A 15,658-nucleotide genomic window follows, 5' to 3' on the forward strand; every position below is an offset into this window, starting at 1 on the left:
CAACAACATCAAAGGTCAGACTCATCCTGAACATTAACCTTTAAGAAATCCTGTGCAAAGATTCCCAAGTCCCTTTGCACCTCAGATTTTTTTTTAAATTTTCTCTCCATTTAGAAAATATTCAACCTTTTCAATTCTTCTACCATACACATCCTGACACTGTATTCCATCTGCCTCTTCTTTGCTCATTCTTCTAATCTGTCTAAATTCTTCTGTAGCCTCTCTACTTCCTCAAAACTACCTGCCCTTCCACCTATCTTCATATTGTCTGCAAACTTTTCAAGAAAGCTATCAATTCCATCATCCGAATCACTGGTCCCAACATAGTCCCTATGAAACACCACTAGTCACCGTCAGCCAGCCAGAAAAGGCTCCCTTTATTCCCACACTTTGTCTCCTGGCAATCAACCACTGCCTTATCCATTTCTGTAATACCATGGGCTCATAGCTTGTTCAGCAGCCTCACATGTGGCACCTTTTCCAAGTACAGAACATCATCTGATTCCCCTTTGCTTGTTATTTCTTTAAAGGATACTAACAGATTTGTCAGGCAAGATTTTACCTTGAGGAAACCATGCTGACTACAACCTATTTTATCATGTGCTACCAAATACCCCAAAACCACATCCTTAACAATCGACTCCAACACCTTCCCAACCACTGAGGTCAAACTAACTGGCCTATCATTTCATTTCTTCTGCTTCTTTCCCTTCTTGAAGAGTGGAGTGACATTTGCAATTTTCTAGTCTTTTGGAACCATTCCAGATCTAGTGATTCTTGAAAGATCATTCCTAATGTTTCCACAGTCTCTTCAGACACCTCTTTCAGAACCCTGGAATACACACCATCTGGTCCAGGTGACTTATCCACCTTCAGACATTTCAGTTTCCCAAAACCTTCTTCCTAGTGATGATAACTTCACATACTTCATGCCCGCTGACACCTGGAACTTCCATCATACTCCGCTGGTATCTTACACGGAGAAGACTGATGCAAAATATTTATTCAAAATACTTATGCAGTTCATCTGTTATTTCTTTGTCCCCCATTACTACCACTCCAGCATCGTTTTCCAGCTGTCTGAAATCCACTTTCGCCTCTCTTTTGCACTTAATGTGTCCAAAGCAACTTCCGGTATCATCTTTAATAGTATTAGCTAGCTTACTTTCGTATTCCATCATTACCTTCTTAATAACTTTTTTAGTTGCCTTCTGTTAGTTTTTAAAAGCTTCCCAATCCTCTAACTTCTCACTAAGTTTTGCTCTATTATATGCCCTCTCTTTGGCTTTTATGTTGACTTTGACTTCTCTTGTTAGCTACAGTTGTGTCACCTTGCCTTTATAATACTTCTTCCTCTTTGGGTGTATACATTCTATGCATTCCAAATTGCTTGCAGAAATTCCAGCCATAGCTGCACTGCCATCATCCCTACCAGTGCTCTTTTCCAATTAATTCTGGCCAGCCCTTCTCTCATGCCTCTGTAATTCCCTGTACTCCAGTGTAATACTGATACATCAGACTTTACCTTCTCTTTCTTCAATTTCAGGGTGAATTTGATTACATTATGATCACTTTCCTCAAGGGTTCTTTTACCTGAAGCTCGCTAATCAATTCTGGTTCAACGCACAACACCCAATCCAGAATAGCTGATCCTCTAGTGGGCTCAACTACAAGCTGCTCTAAAAAGCTATCTTGTAGGGATACTAGAAATTCTCCCTCTTGGAATCCAGCACCAACATGATTTTCCCAATCTACCTGCATATTGAAATCCCCCATGACCATAGCAACATTGCCCTTTAGGCACGCATTTTCTACCTCCCATTATAATTTGCAGATCACATCCTTACTGCTGTTTGGGGGTCTGTATATAACATATTGGCACGTGGCCAAGTGGTTAAGGCATTGGTCTAGTGATCTGAAAGTTGCTAGTTCCAGCCTTAGCTGAGGCAGCGTGTTGTGTCCTTGAGCAAGGCATTTAACCACACATTGCTCTGCAATGCCACTGGTGCCAAGCTGTATCAGCCCTAGTGCCCTTCCCTTGGACAACATTGGTGGCATGGAGAGGGGAGACTTGCAGCATGGGCAACTGCCGGTCTTCCATACAACCTTGCCCAGGCCTGCGCCCTGGAAACCTTCCATGGCGCAAATCCACAGTCTCACGAGACTAACGGATGCCTATACCATATATAACTCTCAACAGGGTCTTTATACCCTTGCAGTTCCTTAACTCTAATGACAATAATTCAACACCTTCCGACCCTATGTCACCTGTTTCTAACGATTTAATTTGATTTTTCAACCAACAGAGCCACGCCACCACCTCTGCCTTTCTACCTGTCCTTTTGATTTAACATGTATCCTTGGACATTAAAATCCCAGCTATAATCTTTTAGCCATGATTCAATGATACCTACAACATCATACATGTCAATCTGTAACAGTGCTACAAGTTCATCTAGTTATTCCATATACTATGAGCATTCAAATATGACACCTTTAGTCCTGTATTCACCCTTTTCAATTTTGTCCGCCTTTTATGCTGCAAGTCATCATGCTGACTGCAATTTCACCCCATTATTAGCCTCTCCTTGCTAGGAACCTCACCACACATTGCCTTTATTTGTAAACCACCTACCTCATCTTCAGTACTATCACTTTGGTTCCCATCCCTCAGCCAAATTAGTTTAAACCCACCCGAACAACTCTAGCCAACCTGCCCACAAGGGGATTGGACCCCCTTGGGCTCAGGTGTAACCATTCTTTTTGTACAGGTCATACCTTTCCCAGAAGAGATCCCAATGATCAATAAATCTGAACCTCCTTCCACTGCACCAGTTTCTCAGCCACACATTCACCTGCAAGATCATCCTATTCTTGCCCTCACTGGCATGTGGCACAGGCAGCAATCCAGAGATTACCACTTTGGAGGTCTTGTTTCTCAGTTTCCTACCTAGCTCCCTAAAGTCTCTCCTCAGGACTTCCTCACCTTGTCTATTCTATGTCATTGGTGTCAATATGACACATCTGTGACAAAGCTGCAGACTGCAAGAAAACCACATACATATTTTTAAGTAGCTAAGCTGAAAGCTTTGGGACAAACAGTACAGTTAAAGCTGCCAAACACTAAATGTTTCTGACGTTAACAAATATTCAGAAACATTAAAGAAAAAATGTACAAATATTGGCACTATGTAAGTATTTTAAGAATATTTACAAAATCCATCTATAGCCAACAATTTTTAAAAATCTAACACGATATGCAGCTCTTGCAGCAGTTTGCCTTAGATTTGAATAAATGGGGAAGCAGTCCCTTGTCCCTTCCTGCATCTGGCATAAACTTTCATGGCAAATTCATTACATTATTGTTGGATAAAATTCCCAATTGCCATTTGCACACAATATTTTATGAGTCCAGCAATGGAGGAGATACAGGGAAAAAAAATCAACAGTAATTTCCTCATGTTGACATTTACTCAGCATCTAATCTAGAAAGTCTGAGCTAATATGGAATAAAGCCAGTCTTCCCATTATTGGCTCACATCCAGAATAACTTAACTATTCAACAATTCTTTATTTCACTAAATAAACCCACAGTCCATTGGTGCTTTCAATGACTTCATTGAATGTTACTGCTATTTTAATGATTTGTATAGTTAAAACCTGCAGGCTCCTTCTTTCAAAACCCGGGCTCGGGTTCATTTTAATTTCCTGTATAACATTTTTTTCTTACCAAACTAGTTATCAATTTTAAACATAATTTTAATATTATATGCCAATTTGTAAGTTTATAAATAGTTTCTTTTTTAATTTGATCAACGTAGATATTCAATTCATGGAACATTTCAAGATGAAGTTTATTTCTAAAGTCTAAATTGTCAACATAAATTCTGAACAGCAGTTTTCCCTGTACAGATGCTTACATAAGTCTGCTTTCTACATCCTTTAAATCCTAGTACTTATTCTTTCCATCACTTTTGTATTTTTAAGTCATTTGGCTGTGCATTCTGCTCCAGAATTTCTGACCCTATAATTAACAATTTTATACATCTGTTATCTTTAGCAAACAGCAACATTTTGGAAGCCTTCTGGAAATCTATAGAATTTCATCTGCTGCATTATTTTGAATCATCACCTCTTCAAACAATTCAATAAGTCAAGTAAGCCTGGAATCTGTGCTGACTAATCAGTATTGTACATTTAGTTTCAAGCTATTTTCTCAGTACGTGGTTACTTCATTATGTTTCGTACCACCAGACAATGTTTATAATTTCAAGGAGACATTACTTCTACATTCGTAAATTAAGGTCACAAGTTAACTTGCTGTCAATTTTTACTATGTCCCCAATTACTGAATGTATAAAATAGCATCTCTGTTTTGATTTCACTTGATTCTTTCAGTATGCACAGATGTATATTTACTGTGCAAGGGATTTTAACCTTATTGTATTTGGTTAGCTTCTGTTTCCCATCTTTACTAAAAAATATACACTTATTTCAAAATCTCAAATTCTAATCTCATTGTCTGATGTTCTGTCTGAAATGTCTTCCTGGAAAAGGAAAAAGGAATTACTTGATATCACTGTCGATCTACTATTGCTGCTTGTGATTTTTATCTTTCTTTTGTGCATGCTCCTCTTCACATCCTGATTCTCTTCTTTTGTGTGCTGAGAACCACAAAATTTTCCCATGAAAATTTAACTTATTACTATTTACTTTTCAAATTATTTTGACTTTCCTCTTAATCTCTGCATACACTTGTCATGTTCTGCTCTGCCGTTGCCATGAGTTTTCCTTACTTCATGATCAAATTTCCTTCTGTTCATTCATCCATACATCTCATTTTAGCTTCTATTCTCTGTTTCTAAGCAGAATATTTTCTTGAAACTCTGCCAAGGTCATTGCCATTTTATCTGCAACCCCTCTAGCTGACTTCAATCTATTATCCTGGTTTCATTTTATTTTTTTATTTTTAATAGATTCATTTTATTTCTACCTTCACATATATTATAATCTTATTGTCTAGATTTCCCCAACTTTCCTTTGCCTATCTACTCTAGTTCATTTATCATCAATATGCCTAATCACAAATCACCCCTCATCCTTGCTGGAAACCCAAAATTCCTTACAGCAGTTCTATTCTCTAAGCACATTCAACTACCCTAGTAGACCAAGTAAGCAGGTCCTGAACTGCAGGAAAAATTATGAAAAGTATAAATAAATCTTTATTGAATATAAAATGTATGATCACTGTATACCTGAGAATTCAAAATCAAGAAATAAAAGTATTTTGAGATTTCCAATTGATGTCACATTGACTGGACATCACCACCAGACTGCTCTCATTAGTCGTAAAATTATTTTTCCCATTACTCAAAATGGTAACAACATATAGCGCACAGATTTCTGAATTCCTGTATATCTTGCACAACTGTTACCTCAAGGGATTCAGTCTCTGCCGAAGAGATCTGCTCTAACCGAGTCTGGCACAGCTTCTCCACCCAATGCTGAACTTTTGCAGATTCTTCCAAATCTTCCCGTTCTGTTTCAGAAACCTAAAGCAATGCACCAATAACTTAGCTGACTCAAAACACTTCAAGAGATTGGTATGTATGTAAAAGTTCTCATTTTGTGGTCAACATTACTGAATGGAGATACCAGATTCAGTCAACTACTCTCTTTTAAGATTTTCCCCAGGGTCTATGGAAAAAGAAACCTATTACATCTTACTTAATTTAATTAAAAAGTTACTATTCTAACAGTCAGTAGCCAATATTTTAAAGATTCTGTGGCCAGTTAGTTTTCGGAAATCATAAACCTTAGTATTTGCTAAGAGGACTTTCTTGTCTGCACTCCCTGTCTGTGCTCCTTCCCTGAAAATGTGTGCGCATAAGTTCCCCAATCCTTTATCCCAAGGGGCATTACTTGGTAAGTATGACAGTGAGCAATGGCAGACCATTCAGTGCTATAGCCATCTGCTGTTTACACGTTCTCAATACCTTCAGAGATCATTGGAGAATGATCAGGAGTAGGAACTACTGCTGATTGTCCCACACTAACATAGAGATATCAAGCCAAATACTTTGTCCCGTTGCGAATGATCAGTGATAGGGAAAACTTCTGGAGTCTAAAATGAAAGATTTGGTAAATAACATCTTGAAGAGAATAATAGGACCGAGCAGAATCAATGTGGATTTATGAAAGAGAATTATGTTTGACTAATTTGCTAATCTGTCAGACTAATTTTGATGGTGTGACTAGTGGATGGTGGGGGATGTAGTATTTGGGGTTAGAAGATATCTAATAAGAACCCACACAGGCAAAATGGGAGCACATAGAATTGGGGATAATATGCTTACATGGATTGAGAGAACAGTGGGAATAATTAGATCATTCTCTGGTTGACATACAGCTTAGTGGGATTTATTTTAGGCCACACCTACTTCCCATTTTTATCTCCAGAGTGTAAATTCATTTGGAAATGAGGGGGAACTGCTTTTCCTAGATTCCTAGTGAATCTGTGAAATTCTCAGCCCAAGGAAGCATTAAATATATACGAGGCACAGATAGATTTTCAAAGAGTAAGGGAATTGAGGATTATGGAGTAAAGTGGAGCTGATTCCACACCATATCAGCCATGATCTTATTGAATGGCATTACAGGCTCAATGGGCCAGATGGTTTATTTCCACTCCTATTCCAATGTTATAACATTACAAATTTGGCAGAGGAGGTCAAATCTCGTATTTCATGTTAAAGAAGGTATTAAACCGGGTGGGATGAAAAGTATAGAGGAGTATATAATGTATCTTCAAGAGTGTATGGACAAGTTGAGGGTGTAGGATGAGAACATGGCAGGTGGAATATGATTTAGTAATATATGAATCATACAGAATGGTACACAATACAAGAAAAAAGTGTATTTGTGACACAAGAGACTGCCGATTCTAGAATCTGGAGTATTTACAAATCAGTGAAGACTGCAAAGCCATTGGGTCATAGACACTCATGCATGCTTCATAGATGCCAATGGAGACCAACACACTGGTGCAGCAAGCTGATAGGAAGGCAAATAATAATTTTCTTCTTTAATATGTCAAGATTTGAATACAGGATATGGGTAGACTTCTTGCAATTTAATAAATCTCGGTCTGACCACATCTGTGGTCTTGTTTCATTTTACAGTTTTGGTCTTGGGTGCAGCATAGATTCACAAGACCTATTCTAGTGATGGTGGGTCTTCCTTATAAGGGATTGAGTAGGTAGGGTCCTTATTTGTTAAGAGTTCAAAGCAGAATTGGAGATCTCATTCAAACATACCAGTTTTTTAAAGGACTGAAGTGACTAGATGAACTTTTCGCTTTGGAGTTTGGACTGGGTATGGACATTCAGGAATGAGATTAAATATTTCTTAACACAAAAGAATGGTGTCCCTCTGGAATCATTTAACCCTAAGGGCCATGAAGGCACATTGGATTTTTTTTTTCACAGATTTCTGGACTTTAAGAGAATCAAGGATGTGGGTATAGTGTATGAAAATAGTGTAATGTTAGGAGGTCAGCCGTGATCCTGAAAAATGGCAGGGTTACATGCTTCTAATTTCCATGTTCTTATCTGCTAACACTAAAGTGGAAAAAGAGAATTGAAATTTACTGTTTTTAAAAAAACTGACCTAGCATTAGTTTTAAGAAGTCGCTCCAGGACTCCTGCTGTTTGATTATGTTAGGTAATAAGTTCAGATCAAAATATATTTAAATATAAATAGATATTTTCAATGTGGTAAAAGAACAAAAAAAGTAGAGTGTCTTCTGCTTCATAATTCTACAGAAGTAGCACACAACGTAAAAAATATTGACGTGGAGATTCCAGCGTGCAGTGTTTTGTTTCTCGGTGCTATAACACAATCTTATAAACAAAAATCCAGTTTCTAAATGAGGATGAATATATTGTATCTAATATAGAATATCCTGAAAGAAAATATTGGTTTTTATATCCTTGATACACATAAGCACCTGTAATGACAACCAATGACATACAATGCTCATATTGAGCAACACACACAAAATGTTGGAGGAACTCAGCAGGTCGGGCAACATCCATTAAGAGGAATAAGCAGTTGACATTTTGGGCTGAGAGCCTTCATCAGGACTGGAAAAGAACGGAGAAGACGACAAAATAAAAGGTGGGGCAAGGGGAAGGTGCACAAACAAGCAGGTGATAGGTGAAATCATGTAAGGGGGAAGGTGGATTGGTGGGGAGGCGGGGTGAAATGAGAAGCTGGATGATGATAGGTGAAAGAGGTAAAGGGGTGAAGGAGGAGGAATCTGACAGGAGAAAAGAGTGGAGAAAGTAACGGAGGAGGTATGGGAAGGTGAGAAGAGAAAGGGTAAAGAGGTGAATCAGAATGGGGAAATGGAAAAAGAGACAGCCATGGACTGATAGTTTGGATTGCCATCAGGGAAATAGAATTAAAATGGGTGGCTACCAGGACAGCCTGCCTTTTCCTTTTGGATTGAATGTGCTCGATGAAGTGGTCCCTCAATCACTGATATTAATGCTAACTGTGTGAACATGACAGGTGCATACAAGCTCAGTATATACTGAATAAGGTATGGGGTTTGAGGCTCGTTCTGGCTTTAGTTAAAGGACAAATGATTTGGTTGAATGTTATTGAGTCAACTAACTTTTCAGTAGATGCCTTCTTTGTTTATTTTTGATTGCCCCTACACTTCACCGTATTGCCAATGTCCTCAAAAATCTCTGATCACTCCTCTAATGTGACAATCCAAAAATCTCTCTGATTCCCGATAATCGATCATCTCATTGATCCCACAATGTTAACTTTGCTTCCCAGCAGAATGCCTTAGTGTGTTTTGCCTTGCTAAGAATGAAAAGTTTATGTAGAACAGACTTTTAATATTTTCAACATGGATTACCTCCTGTTAATATAAAATCTTGACACGAACAGACAGAAACTGAAAATCAAGATGGCAGCTCCTTAAAAGAGTATCTTTGAAAACAAATGTGATGATGAATGTCTGAGTACAAATGAACTCTATGTGGAAACTTCTGTACTTCCTCTAGGTGTTCTGGTTTTCCCCAGAGGGTAATGAGTCACAGTAAATTGACAGTAGGTGAATGATAAATCTGTGGGGAGGTGATGGGCACATAGGGGAAATAAAATGGCAATTAGCATAGGATTAATGTAAATGCATGTTTGCTGGTGGCCAAAGGAACTGTTTCAATGCTCTGTGACTCTTAGAACAGGAGAATACCTTTGGGAATGTACTTTTATTGATGCTGGGTAATCTTAAAATCTCCATGGTCAGCTTGAAACAATGTAAAATGGGGAGGTCAATTAAGTGAATTAATCAGACTGGATCAATGAAGGTGACATTTTACCTCATTTAAATGAAGGTGAATACACATCCAGCAAACAAAGTCCAACTGAGAATTGTTCAATAAAACTAGCAAAATGCTCATAGTGTAAAATTATCCAACATTTTAAATTAATTTATGCAACTTTAGACAGTGAAAATAATCAAGAGATCATATACAAGTTAGCTCTCAATAATGTTAAATGCTCATGCAATAACGTTTCTCAACTAAAGAGAAAGCAGTTGTATTCTAACCCATAAGGATCAAAGGGGTATGATCCTATGTGAATAGTAACAGTAGCTTCCTCTATCAGAAACCCTCATTTAAGCAGTGCAGTCCAAATCTTCTCTCTCTTAATACATATATGCACACTGTTATTCTCTCCTTACAGAATTAACATTCTGGCATTATCAAAGTTGCTACTCATCTGACAGTCCAGCCTATACCAAAAGCTTCATCAAGATATAACACATGACGAATAAGATTTTGTTATATGAAAGGTTCAAATGCTGTCCCAACCTTGCTCCAAAAAGTCCTTATAAATTAAATTAGACCAATTATGTTCTTGAAATTCACTTACAACCATTTACGTATTAAAATCACACAGCCAGTCATTTGACCTCTTGCAGGTCCAACGTACCTCTTGGACGAGTCGGTTTATTTTCAATTGCTTTTCTTTCTCTAACATTTCCTCTTTCTCGATGGCAAGTTTCTGTTCAAATTCCAGTTCCTTTTTATTTTTCCTTTGGTCAAATAATATCTCAGCCTTGGACTTCTTCCTCCCTATCCCTTTCTAACAGTGTTTAATATGCAGACTTGTTTATGGAAAACAATAAATAACAACCACTGCAAACCACTCAAAAATAGAACCAGACACACCACCACAAAAAGCTAAAAATTCTTAGAAGATCACATTCCCATTTATGAACCCATGCAAAATTTAAAACATGCCCACTTGAAAGACAGATGAATAGTTCAGAAATGATTAAATCTCTTTTCTGGATTCCTCTGGCTCTCTAATAATATCTTCAAAAGGTGCCATCCATTGTTATGAACTGCTGTCACCCAGGACATGCTCTCTTCTTATTACTACTATTACTACTTATTACTACTATCAAAAAGAGGGTACTGAAACCTGAAGAGGCACACTCAATGTTTTTGGAAATGCTTCTTCCCCTCCGTCGTCTTATTTCTGAATGGACAATGAACCAACCCATGAATGCTACCTCAATATTTTTTCTCTCTTTTTGCACAACTTATTTAATTTATTTTTTAAAATATATTTCATATTGTAATTTATAGTTTATGCATTGCCCTGTACTGATACCTCAAAACAAATCTCATGATATATGTTACTAATATTGAACCTGATTCTAATAATGTTTCAAAAACATTTAAAATATGCTGAGATATATATCTGTTAATAACTTTGATAACTACGAATTATTCATTCATTACTATTTAATTAAGTGCAAACATTATAAGTTTTCAGTATCTATGTGTAAGAACACATTACTTGATTTTTTTAAAATACTGACAGCAGAGGTCACCAGAGAAGCACTATCTGATGTATTATGTATTATATAGAGCAATTAATCAGGCATCGGTCATTAAAAAATAACTAGTATTACAATTGGCACTTCAAAACTGAAGAAGCACTGCAAGTAGAGTGAAAAGTTATATCCCCAAAAAAGATCAATATTCTTGTATAAAAGTATACCATGAAACAGCAAAATAAATGAAAGCAATCAGGTTAGTTATAAATAAAATGAGGACTATGTTTTTCATTGAATGATCTCTGTTGCTTGTTTTTTTTATCCCTCTTAGAAAATTTACAAATTACCACGATTTTATTAATGAATTTTGTCCAGTTCAAAGTAATATTTTTAACTTTCAATTCAAGTAATAATTACTACTTTGAATTTCTGTGAAATTCATACTCTCAGAAACTAAAGCCATTGCTGTTCTACCATTATTCCTGCTAGTGTCCCCTTTTAATCAACTTTGACCAGCTCCTCTCTCATGCCTCTGTAAAAAAAAACAATCTTGCGGCATTCCACAAATTCCTTCTCTTGGGATACAGCACCATCTGTTTTTCTCAATCTACCTGCATATTCAAATCCCCCATAACCATTGTAATATTGCCCTTTTTATACATCTTTACTATCTCCCGTTGTAATTTGTACCCCACATCATGTCCACGATTTGGAGGCCGGTATATAATTCCCATCAAGGTTTTTTTACCCTTGCAGTTTCTTAACTCTACCTATAATGACTCTACATCTTTGGATCATATGTGATTTCTTTCTAAGGATATGGTTTCATATCCTTAGAAAGCCACCCCACCCACTCTGCACACAAGCCAGTGATTTTGATAAAGATGTTTAGCTCAAGCTGTGATCTTCTTCCAAGAACAACTCTTATGATGCTCTCAATCATACCTACCAATTTCTAGCCATGCTATTCCCCCCCCAAAAAAAGCTAAATAATATCATAAATGCTCATTTATGTGATAAAGAAAAAATGGAGATCCTCTACGTCTTACAAGAAAGTTCTTCTCTCATAAGAAAACCTCACCACTGATTCACAAGTCCTTTCTCATGTTTGGCCAGCTGCCAACAGTCCACTACACTATCATGAATGTCCCTGCCTAGCCAAATGCAGGGTTTTAACAGTAATTGTCAAGCAAGTGACCAGCAAAATTCAAGTGTAGTCCAGTGTTTAAAAAAATGCTGGCCCTCCAATAAATTCGTAACTCAAGAGTCTTGGGTTCCAGTTGCTAGCTAGAATTCCTTTTATATTTTTGCCCTCACCAAGATTTAACAAAACAATCAGAGCCTGGGAACATGTGAGTAATAATTTCTAGTGGAATGGGTAAACAATGCAGGAAATAAACAACACTTTCCACATTTTTTCGATTCCTTCTATGAATCATTTAGTGTAGAAAAATATCATTTTAATTCCCTGTTTTGCATGGGATTTGATGGTTTTGATTGAAGTTTATTGAAGAGCCAATTTAGAAAATTCAGTTTCTACTTTGCAATTCTAATTTTATATTTTGCTTTAAGAATTGGCTTTCAAAATGTTAATGTTCCATTTTAGTGGAAGATAATCTCATGTACATCCACAAGTTAGAGACATGACTGGAATAACTTGCAATATAATCAGGATGAACAACCAAACAGGGTTCTCCTAGGTGGTTTTGGTTGACCAGAAACTGTAGGTATTCAGATTACAGAAACTGAAAGTTGATGTAGTTGTCTAATATTCTAAGAAAACAAAAAAATAACCAATTTGGCCAAACAATGATAATAGCAGGAAATAAAAACAAAACTGAAGTGAACCAGAAATAGCAACATAGCAATTCAGGCCCTAATCATAATATACTTGAAATTCAAATCTGTGCTCTTGAAGTGCTGGGGTTTAGAAAACATCTAGCTTCCCAGAATGGTTGCTAATTATATGGCATTACTTAACCACAAAGTGAGCTACATTATTTAATTAGTTTGATTACTAAGATGAAATGATTTTTTTTTAGAAAATACTTGAAAAGGCACACAGTACAATGAGAAAGATTTAAACCAAACTAAAAACTCAGTCCACACAGAATAAACAAGAACAACCTCTCACACCATCATCAGTTTCTACCTTCTGAGTGGTGGGATATTTGCCTTCATATCGATAAAACCAACCAATTGCTAAGAATGAAAGAAAAAAAAATGCTGTTAGGATGATAATACATGAATTATTAGGCATGAATTGTAGCTTGTTATTAACCTGCGCACAAATTGAAGAGATACAGCTCTTCCTGGAATAGCCATATCGACTTCAGAAAATCAGATGCTGGAAATGAAGCATTATTAACCTTTGCTGAACAAAGTATTACGTATAACTTTTTATTCATCTTTTCATCTATTTTCTTCATACACATAGTTTTCACTGTTTGTAATTAATTGCATTGGAGCTAAATATCAATGAGATTGTGAGTGGTTGTTTGTCGTATCCGGCAATGACAGTTAGATTTGTGCAGTACTGTTGTGTGTTTGCAGGTAACTGCTGATTCACACGTTGGGAGAGACACAGATGTCCACAGTAAGACAAGAAAACTGTGCTGGACCTGGAAGTGCTGCTCTCCTTCTCTGTTGGGCAGTGATTAGTACTGCTCGGCATCTCTCCTCCTGGTTGTTGTGAGCAGTTCCAACCAAGGTTCGCCAGCCAATCCAGTCTTGTGCAGTCTGTCCCCGACATTTTGCTACAAGCCCAGCATGCAATGTTATACAGTATTGTGTGTGCAATACTGTATTAACTCTTACAAACATAATCACTTTATGTTGATGCCTTCAAGATACCTTCAAAGAAAATCTCATGTCCCAGAATTTCCTGTGAGTGGTGATTCACCAACAATAATCACCCATCTACGATATAGGTTCAAACCTGTACTTTTCAAAACCTAGCAGAAAAAAAACAATCCACACAATAGGCCTGACTTGGGTGGATGTCACATCTGTCAATTCCTTTGACTGCTTCTCAGTTCTCCCAAACCATTAAAACATTTAAAAGTTACCAAATAAGACACAATTAAAAATATTCAAAAATTAAGTGGTTTCAAATCTTAAGCAAAAAATAGAAAAGTACTAAATTCAGCTATAAACTCATATAAAAATAAAATGTTTGACTAAACTCAAAATAATTAAAAAACTGCAAATAACCTACTGCTCACCTTTTCTCTTACAACTTTTCTCACCTTTGAAACGAGTAGAGAAACTTTCCATGCACCTATCTAACATGGCACGTGTTTTCCAGCTAGATTTCCAAGCATGAGCACTTAGAAAATGTACCTTTGTATCGTGCTACTGGAGTCAGTGTTAGAGTGTAGTCAGGAGATCACCAATAGGAAAGAGCAGCAAGTATGAAAATTTCACAATCCCAAATAAGCTCGTGTGGGAACACAAAATTGGTGACACTCATGCAGGGAAATCCCAACAGTTCTGGGTGGAACATTAGGATTTTTCACAAACATGAAGATCTGTGTCTTGTAAACTATGATAATAACTAAAATTGCAAACTCAATAATTAATGATTGCCGCATTATAAAATACCTTAAGTATTTGTAAATATAAGTTAATGCACATTCAAGGACATTTTGATTGCTAGAACATAAAGAGCCTAGTAACATAGTATCAAGACAGTAATCTTTCCATTAATGTCAGTGAAATTAAAGAGCCGGAGATTGATTTCAGGACAGGGGGCAGTGCACGTGGTGCTGCCCATATCGACACTGGAAGAGTTGAGAACTTCAAGTTCCTGGGAGTGAACATCACCATTAGTCTGTCCCAGTCCAACCACGTAAAACGTCACACTCAAGAGAGGCTCATCAACCTCTCTACTTCCTCAGGAAGCTAAATATAAATGGCATGTCTCCATTGACTCTTAACAATTTTTACTGATGCACCATAGAAAGCATCCTATATGGATTAATCAGGGTTTGCTATGGCAACAGCTCTGACCATGACTGCAAGAAACTGCAGAGAGTTGTGGACACAGCTCAGCACATCTCAAAAGCCAGCCTCCCCTCTATGGTCTCTATCTATACTTCTCATTGCCTGAGTAAAGCAGCCAGCATCATCAAAAACTCCATCCACCCTGCACGTTCTCTCTTTTCCCCTCTTGCGTCTGCAAAGAGATATAAAAGCCTCATTTCACATACCACTGTACTCAAGGACAGCTTTTACCTTGCAGTTATAAGATTACTGAATGGTTCCTTTGTATGATAAAATGGAATCTTGACCTCACAATCTACTTGTTAATATCTTTCATCTTACTGTCTTACTTTCTCTGCAGCTGTTACACCTTATTTTGTATTGCTAACCCTGTACTACCTCGATGCACTGCAGTAATGAATTAGTCTATATGAACAGTGTTCAAGACAAACTTTTTACAACACCAAAGTACATGTAACAAGAATAAACTAATTCCAATATTAACTTTGCATAAAAATGAGTTAGTAACTGGACATCATTGAAACAAAAAAAAAAGCTTCTTGAGTCTGTCACACCTGGCGATCCGGCTTAATCTAACCCTCCTTTTTTGATTGACAGGTGGAATTTGAATATAGCACACAAACTCAGACCCTCAGCTATAAAATTCTCTGGCAAACCTGATCCTTTATCAGCTCCGTAGTTGGTTCTGTCAATTCATCCATTAATTGAAGATAATCATCTGTCTTTTTGTCTTCTGGGAAAGAAAAGTAATGGAAGTAAAAGAAAATGTTGTTTAACATTTAT

General features: G+C 37.0%; 1 protein-coding gene across 3 annotated transcripts in view; it reads right to left on the reverse strand.

The window, feature by feature from the left end:
• The window catches only part of ush1c (Usher syndrome 1C), a 184,186-nt gene that overhangs the window by 70,700 nt on the left and 97,828 nt on the right, over window positions 1–15,658 (reverse strand). Inside the window, exons 15-17 of one of the 3 annotated variants that reach the window (XM_063061999.1) lie at window positions 13,023–13,072; window positions 10,015–10,167; window positions 5,436–5,552 (exon numbers count right to left, since the gene is read on the reverse strand). In XM_063061999.1, coding sequence (XP_062918069.1) covers window positions 5,436–5,552; window positions 10,015–10,167; window positions 13,023–13,072 — 320 coding nt within the window. Of the gene's footprint in view, window positions 1–5,435; window positions 5,553–10,014; window positions 10,168–13,022; window positions 13,073–15,531; window positions 15,609–15,658 lie in introns of all 3 variants that reach the window. The other 2 variants (XM_063061998.1, XM_063061997.1) reach the window with 2 other exon arrangements.

The sequence above is a fragment of the Mobula hypostoma genome, chromosome 11, assembly GCF_963921235.1.
Source record: "Mobula hypostoma chromosome 11, sMobHyp1.1, whole genome shotgun sequence".
NCBI lineage: Eukaryota > Metazoa > Chordata > Chondrichthyes > Myliobatiformes > Myliobatidae > Mobula > Mobula hypostoma.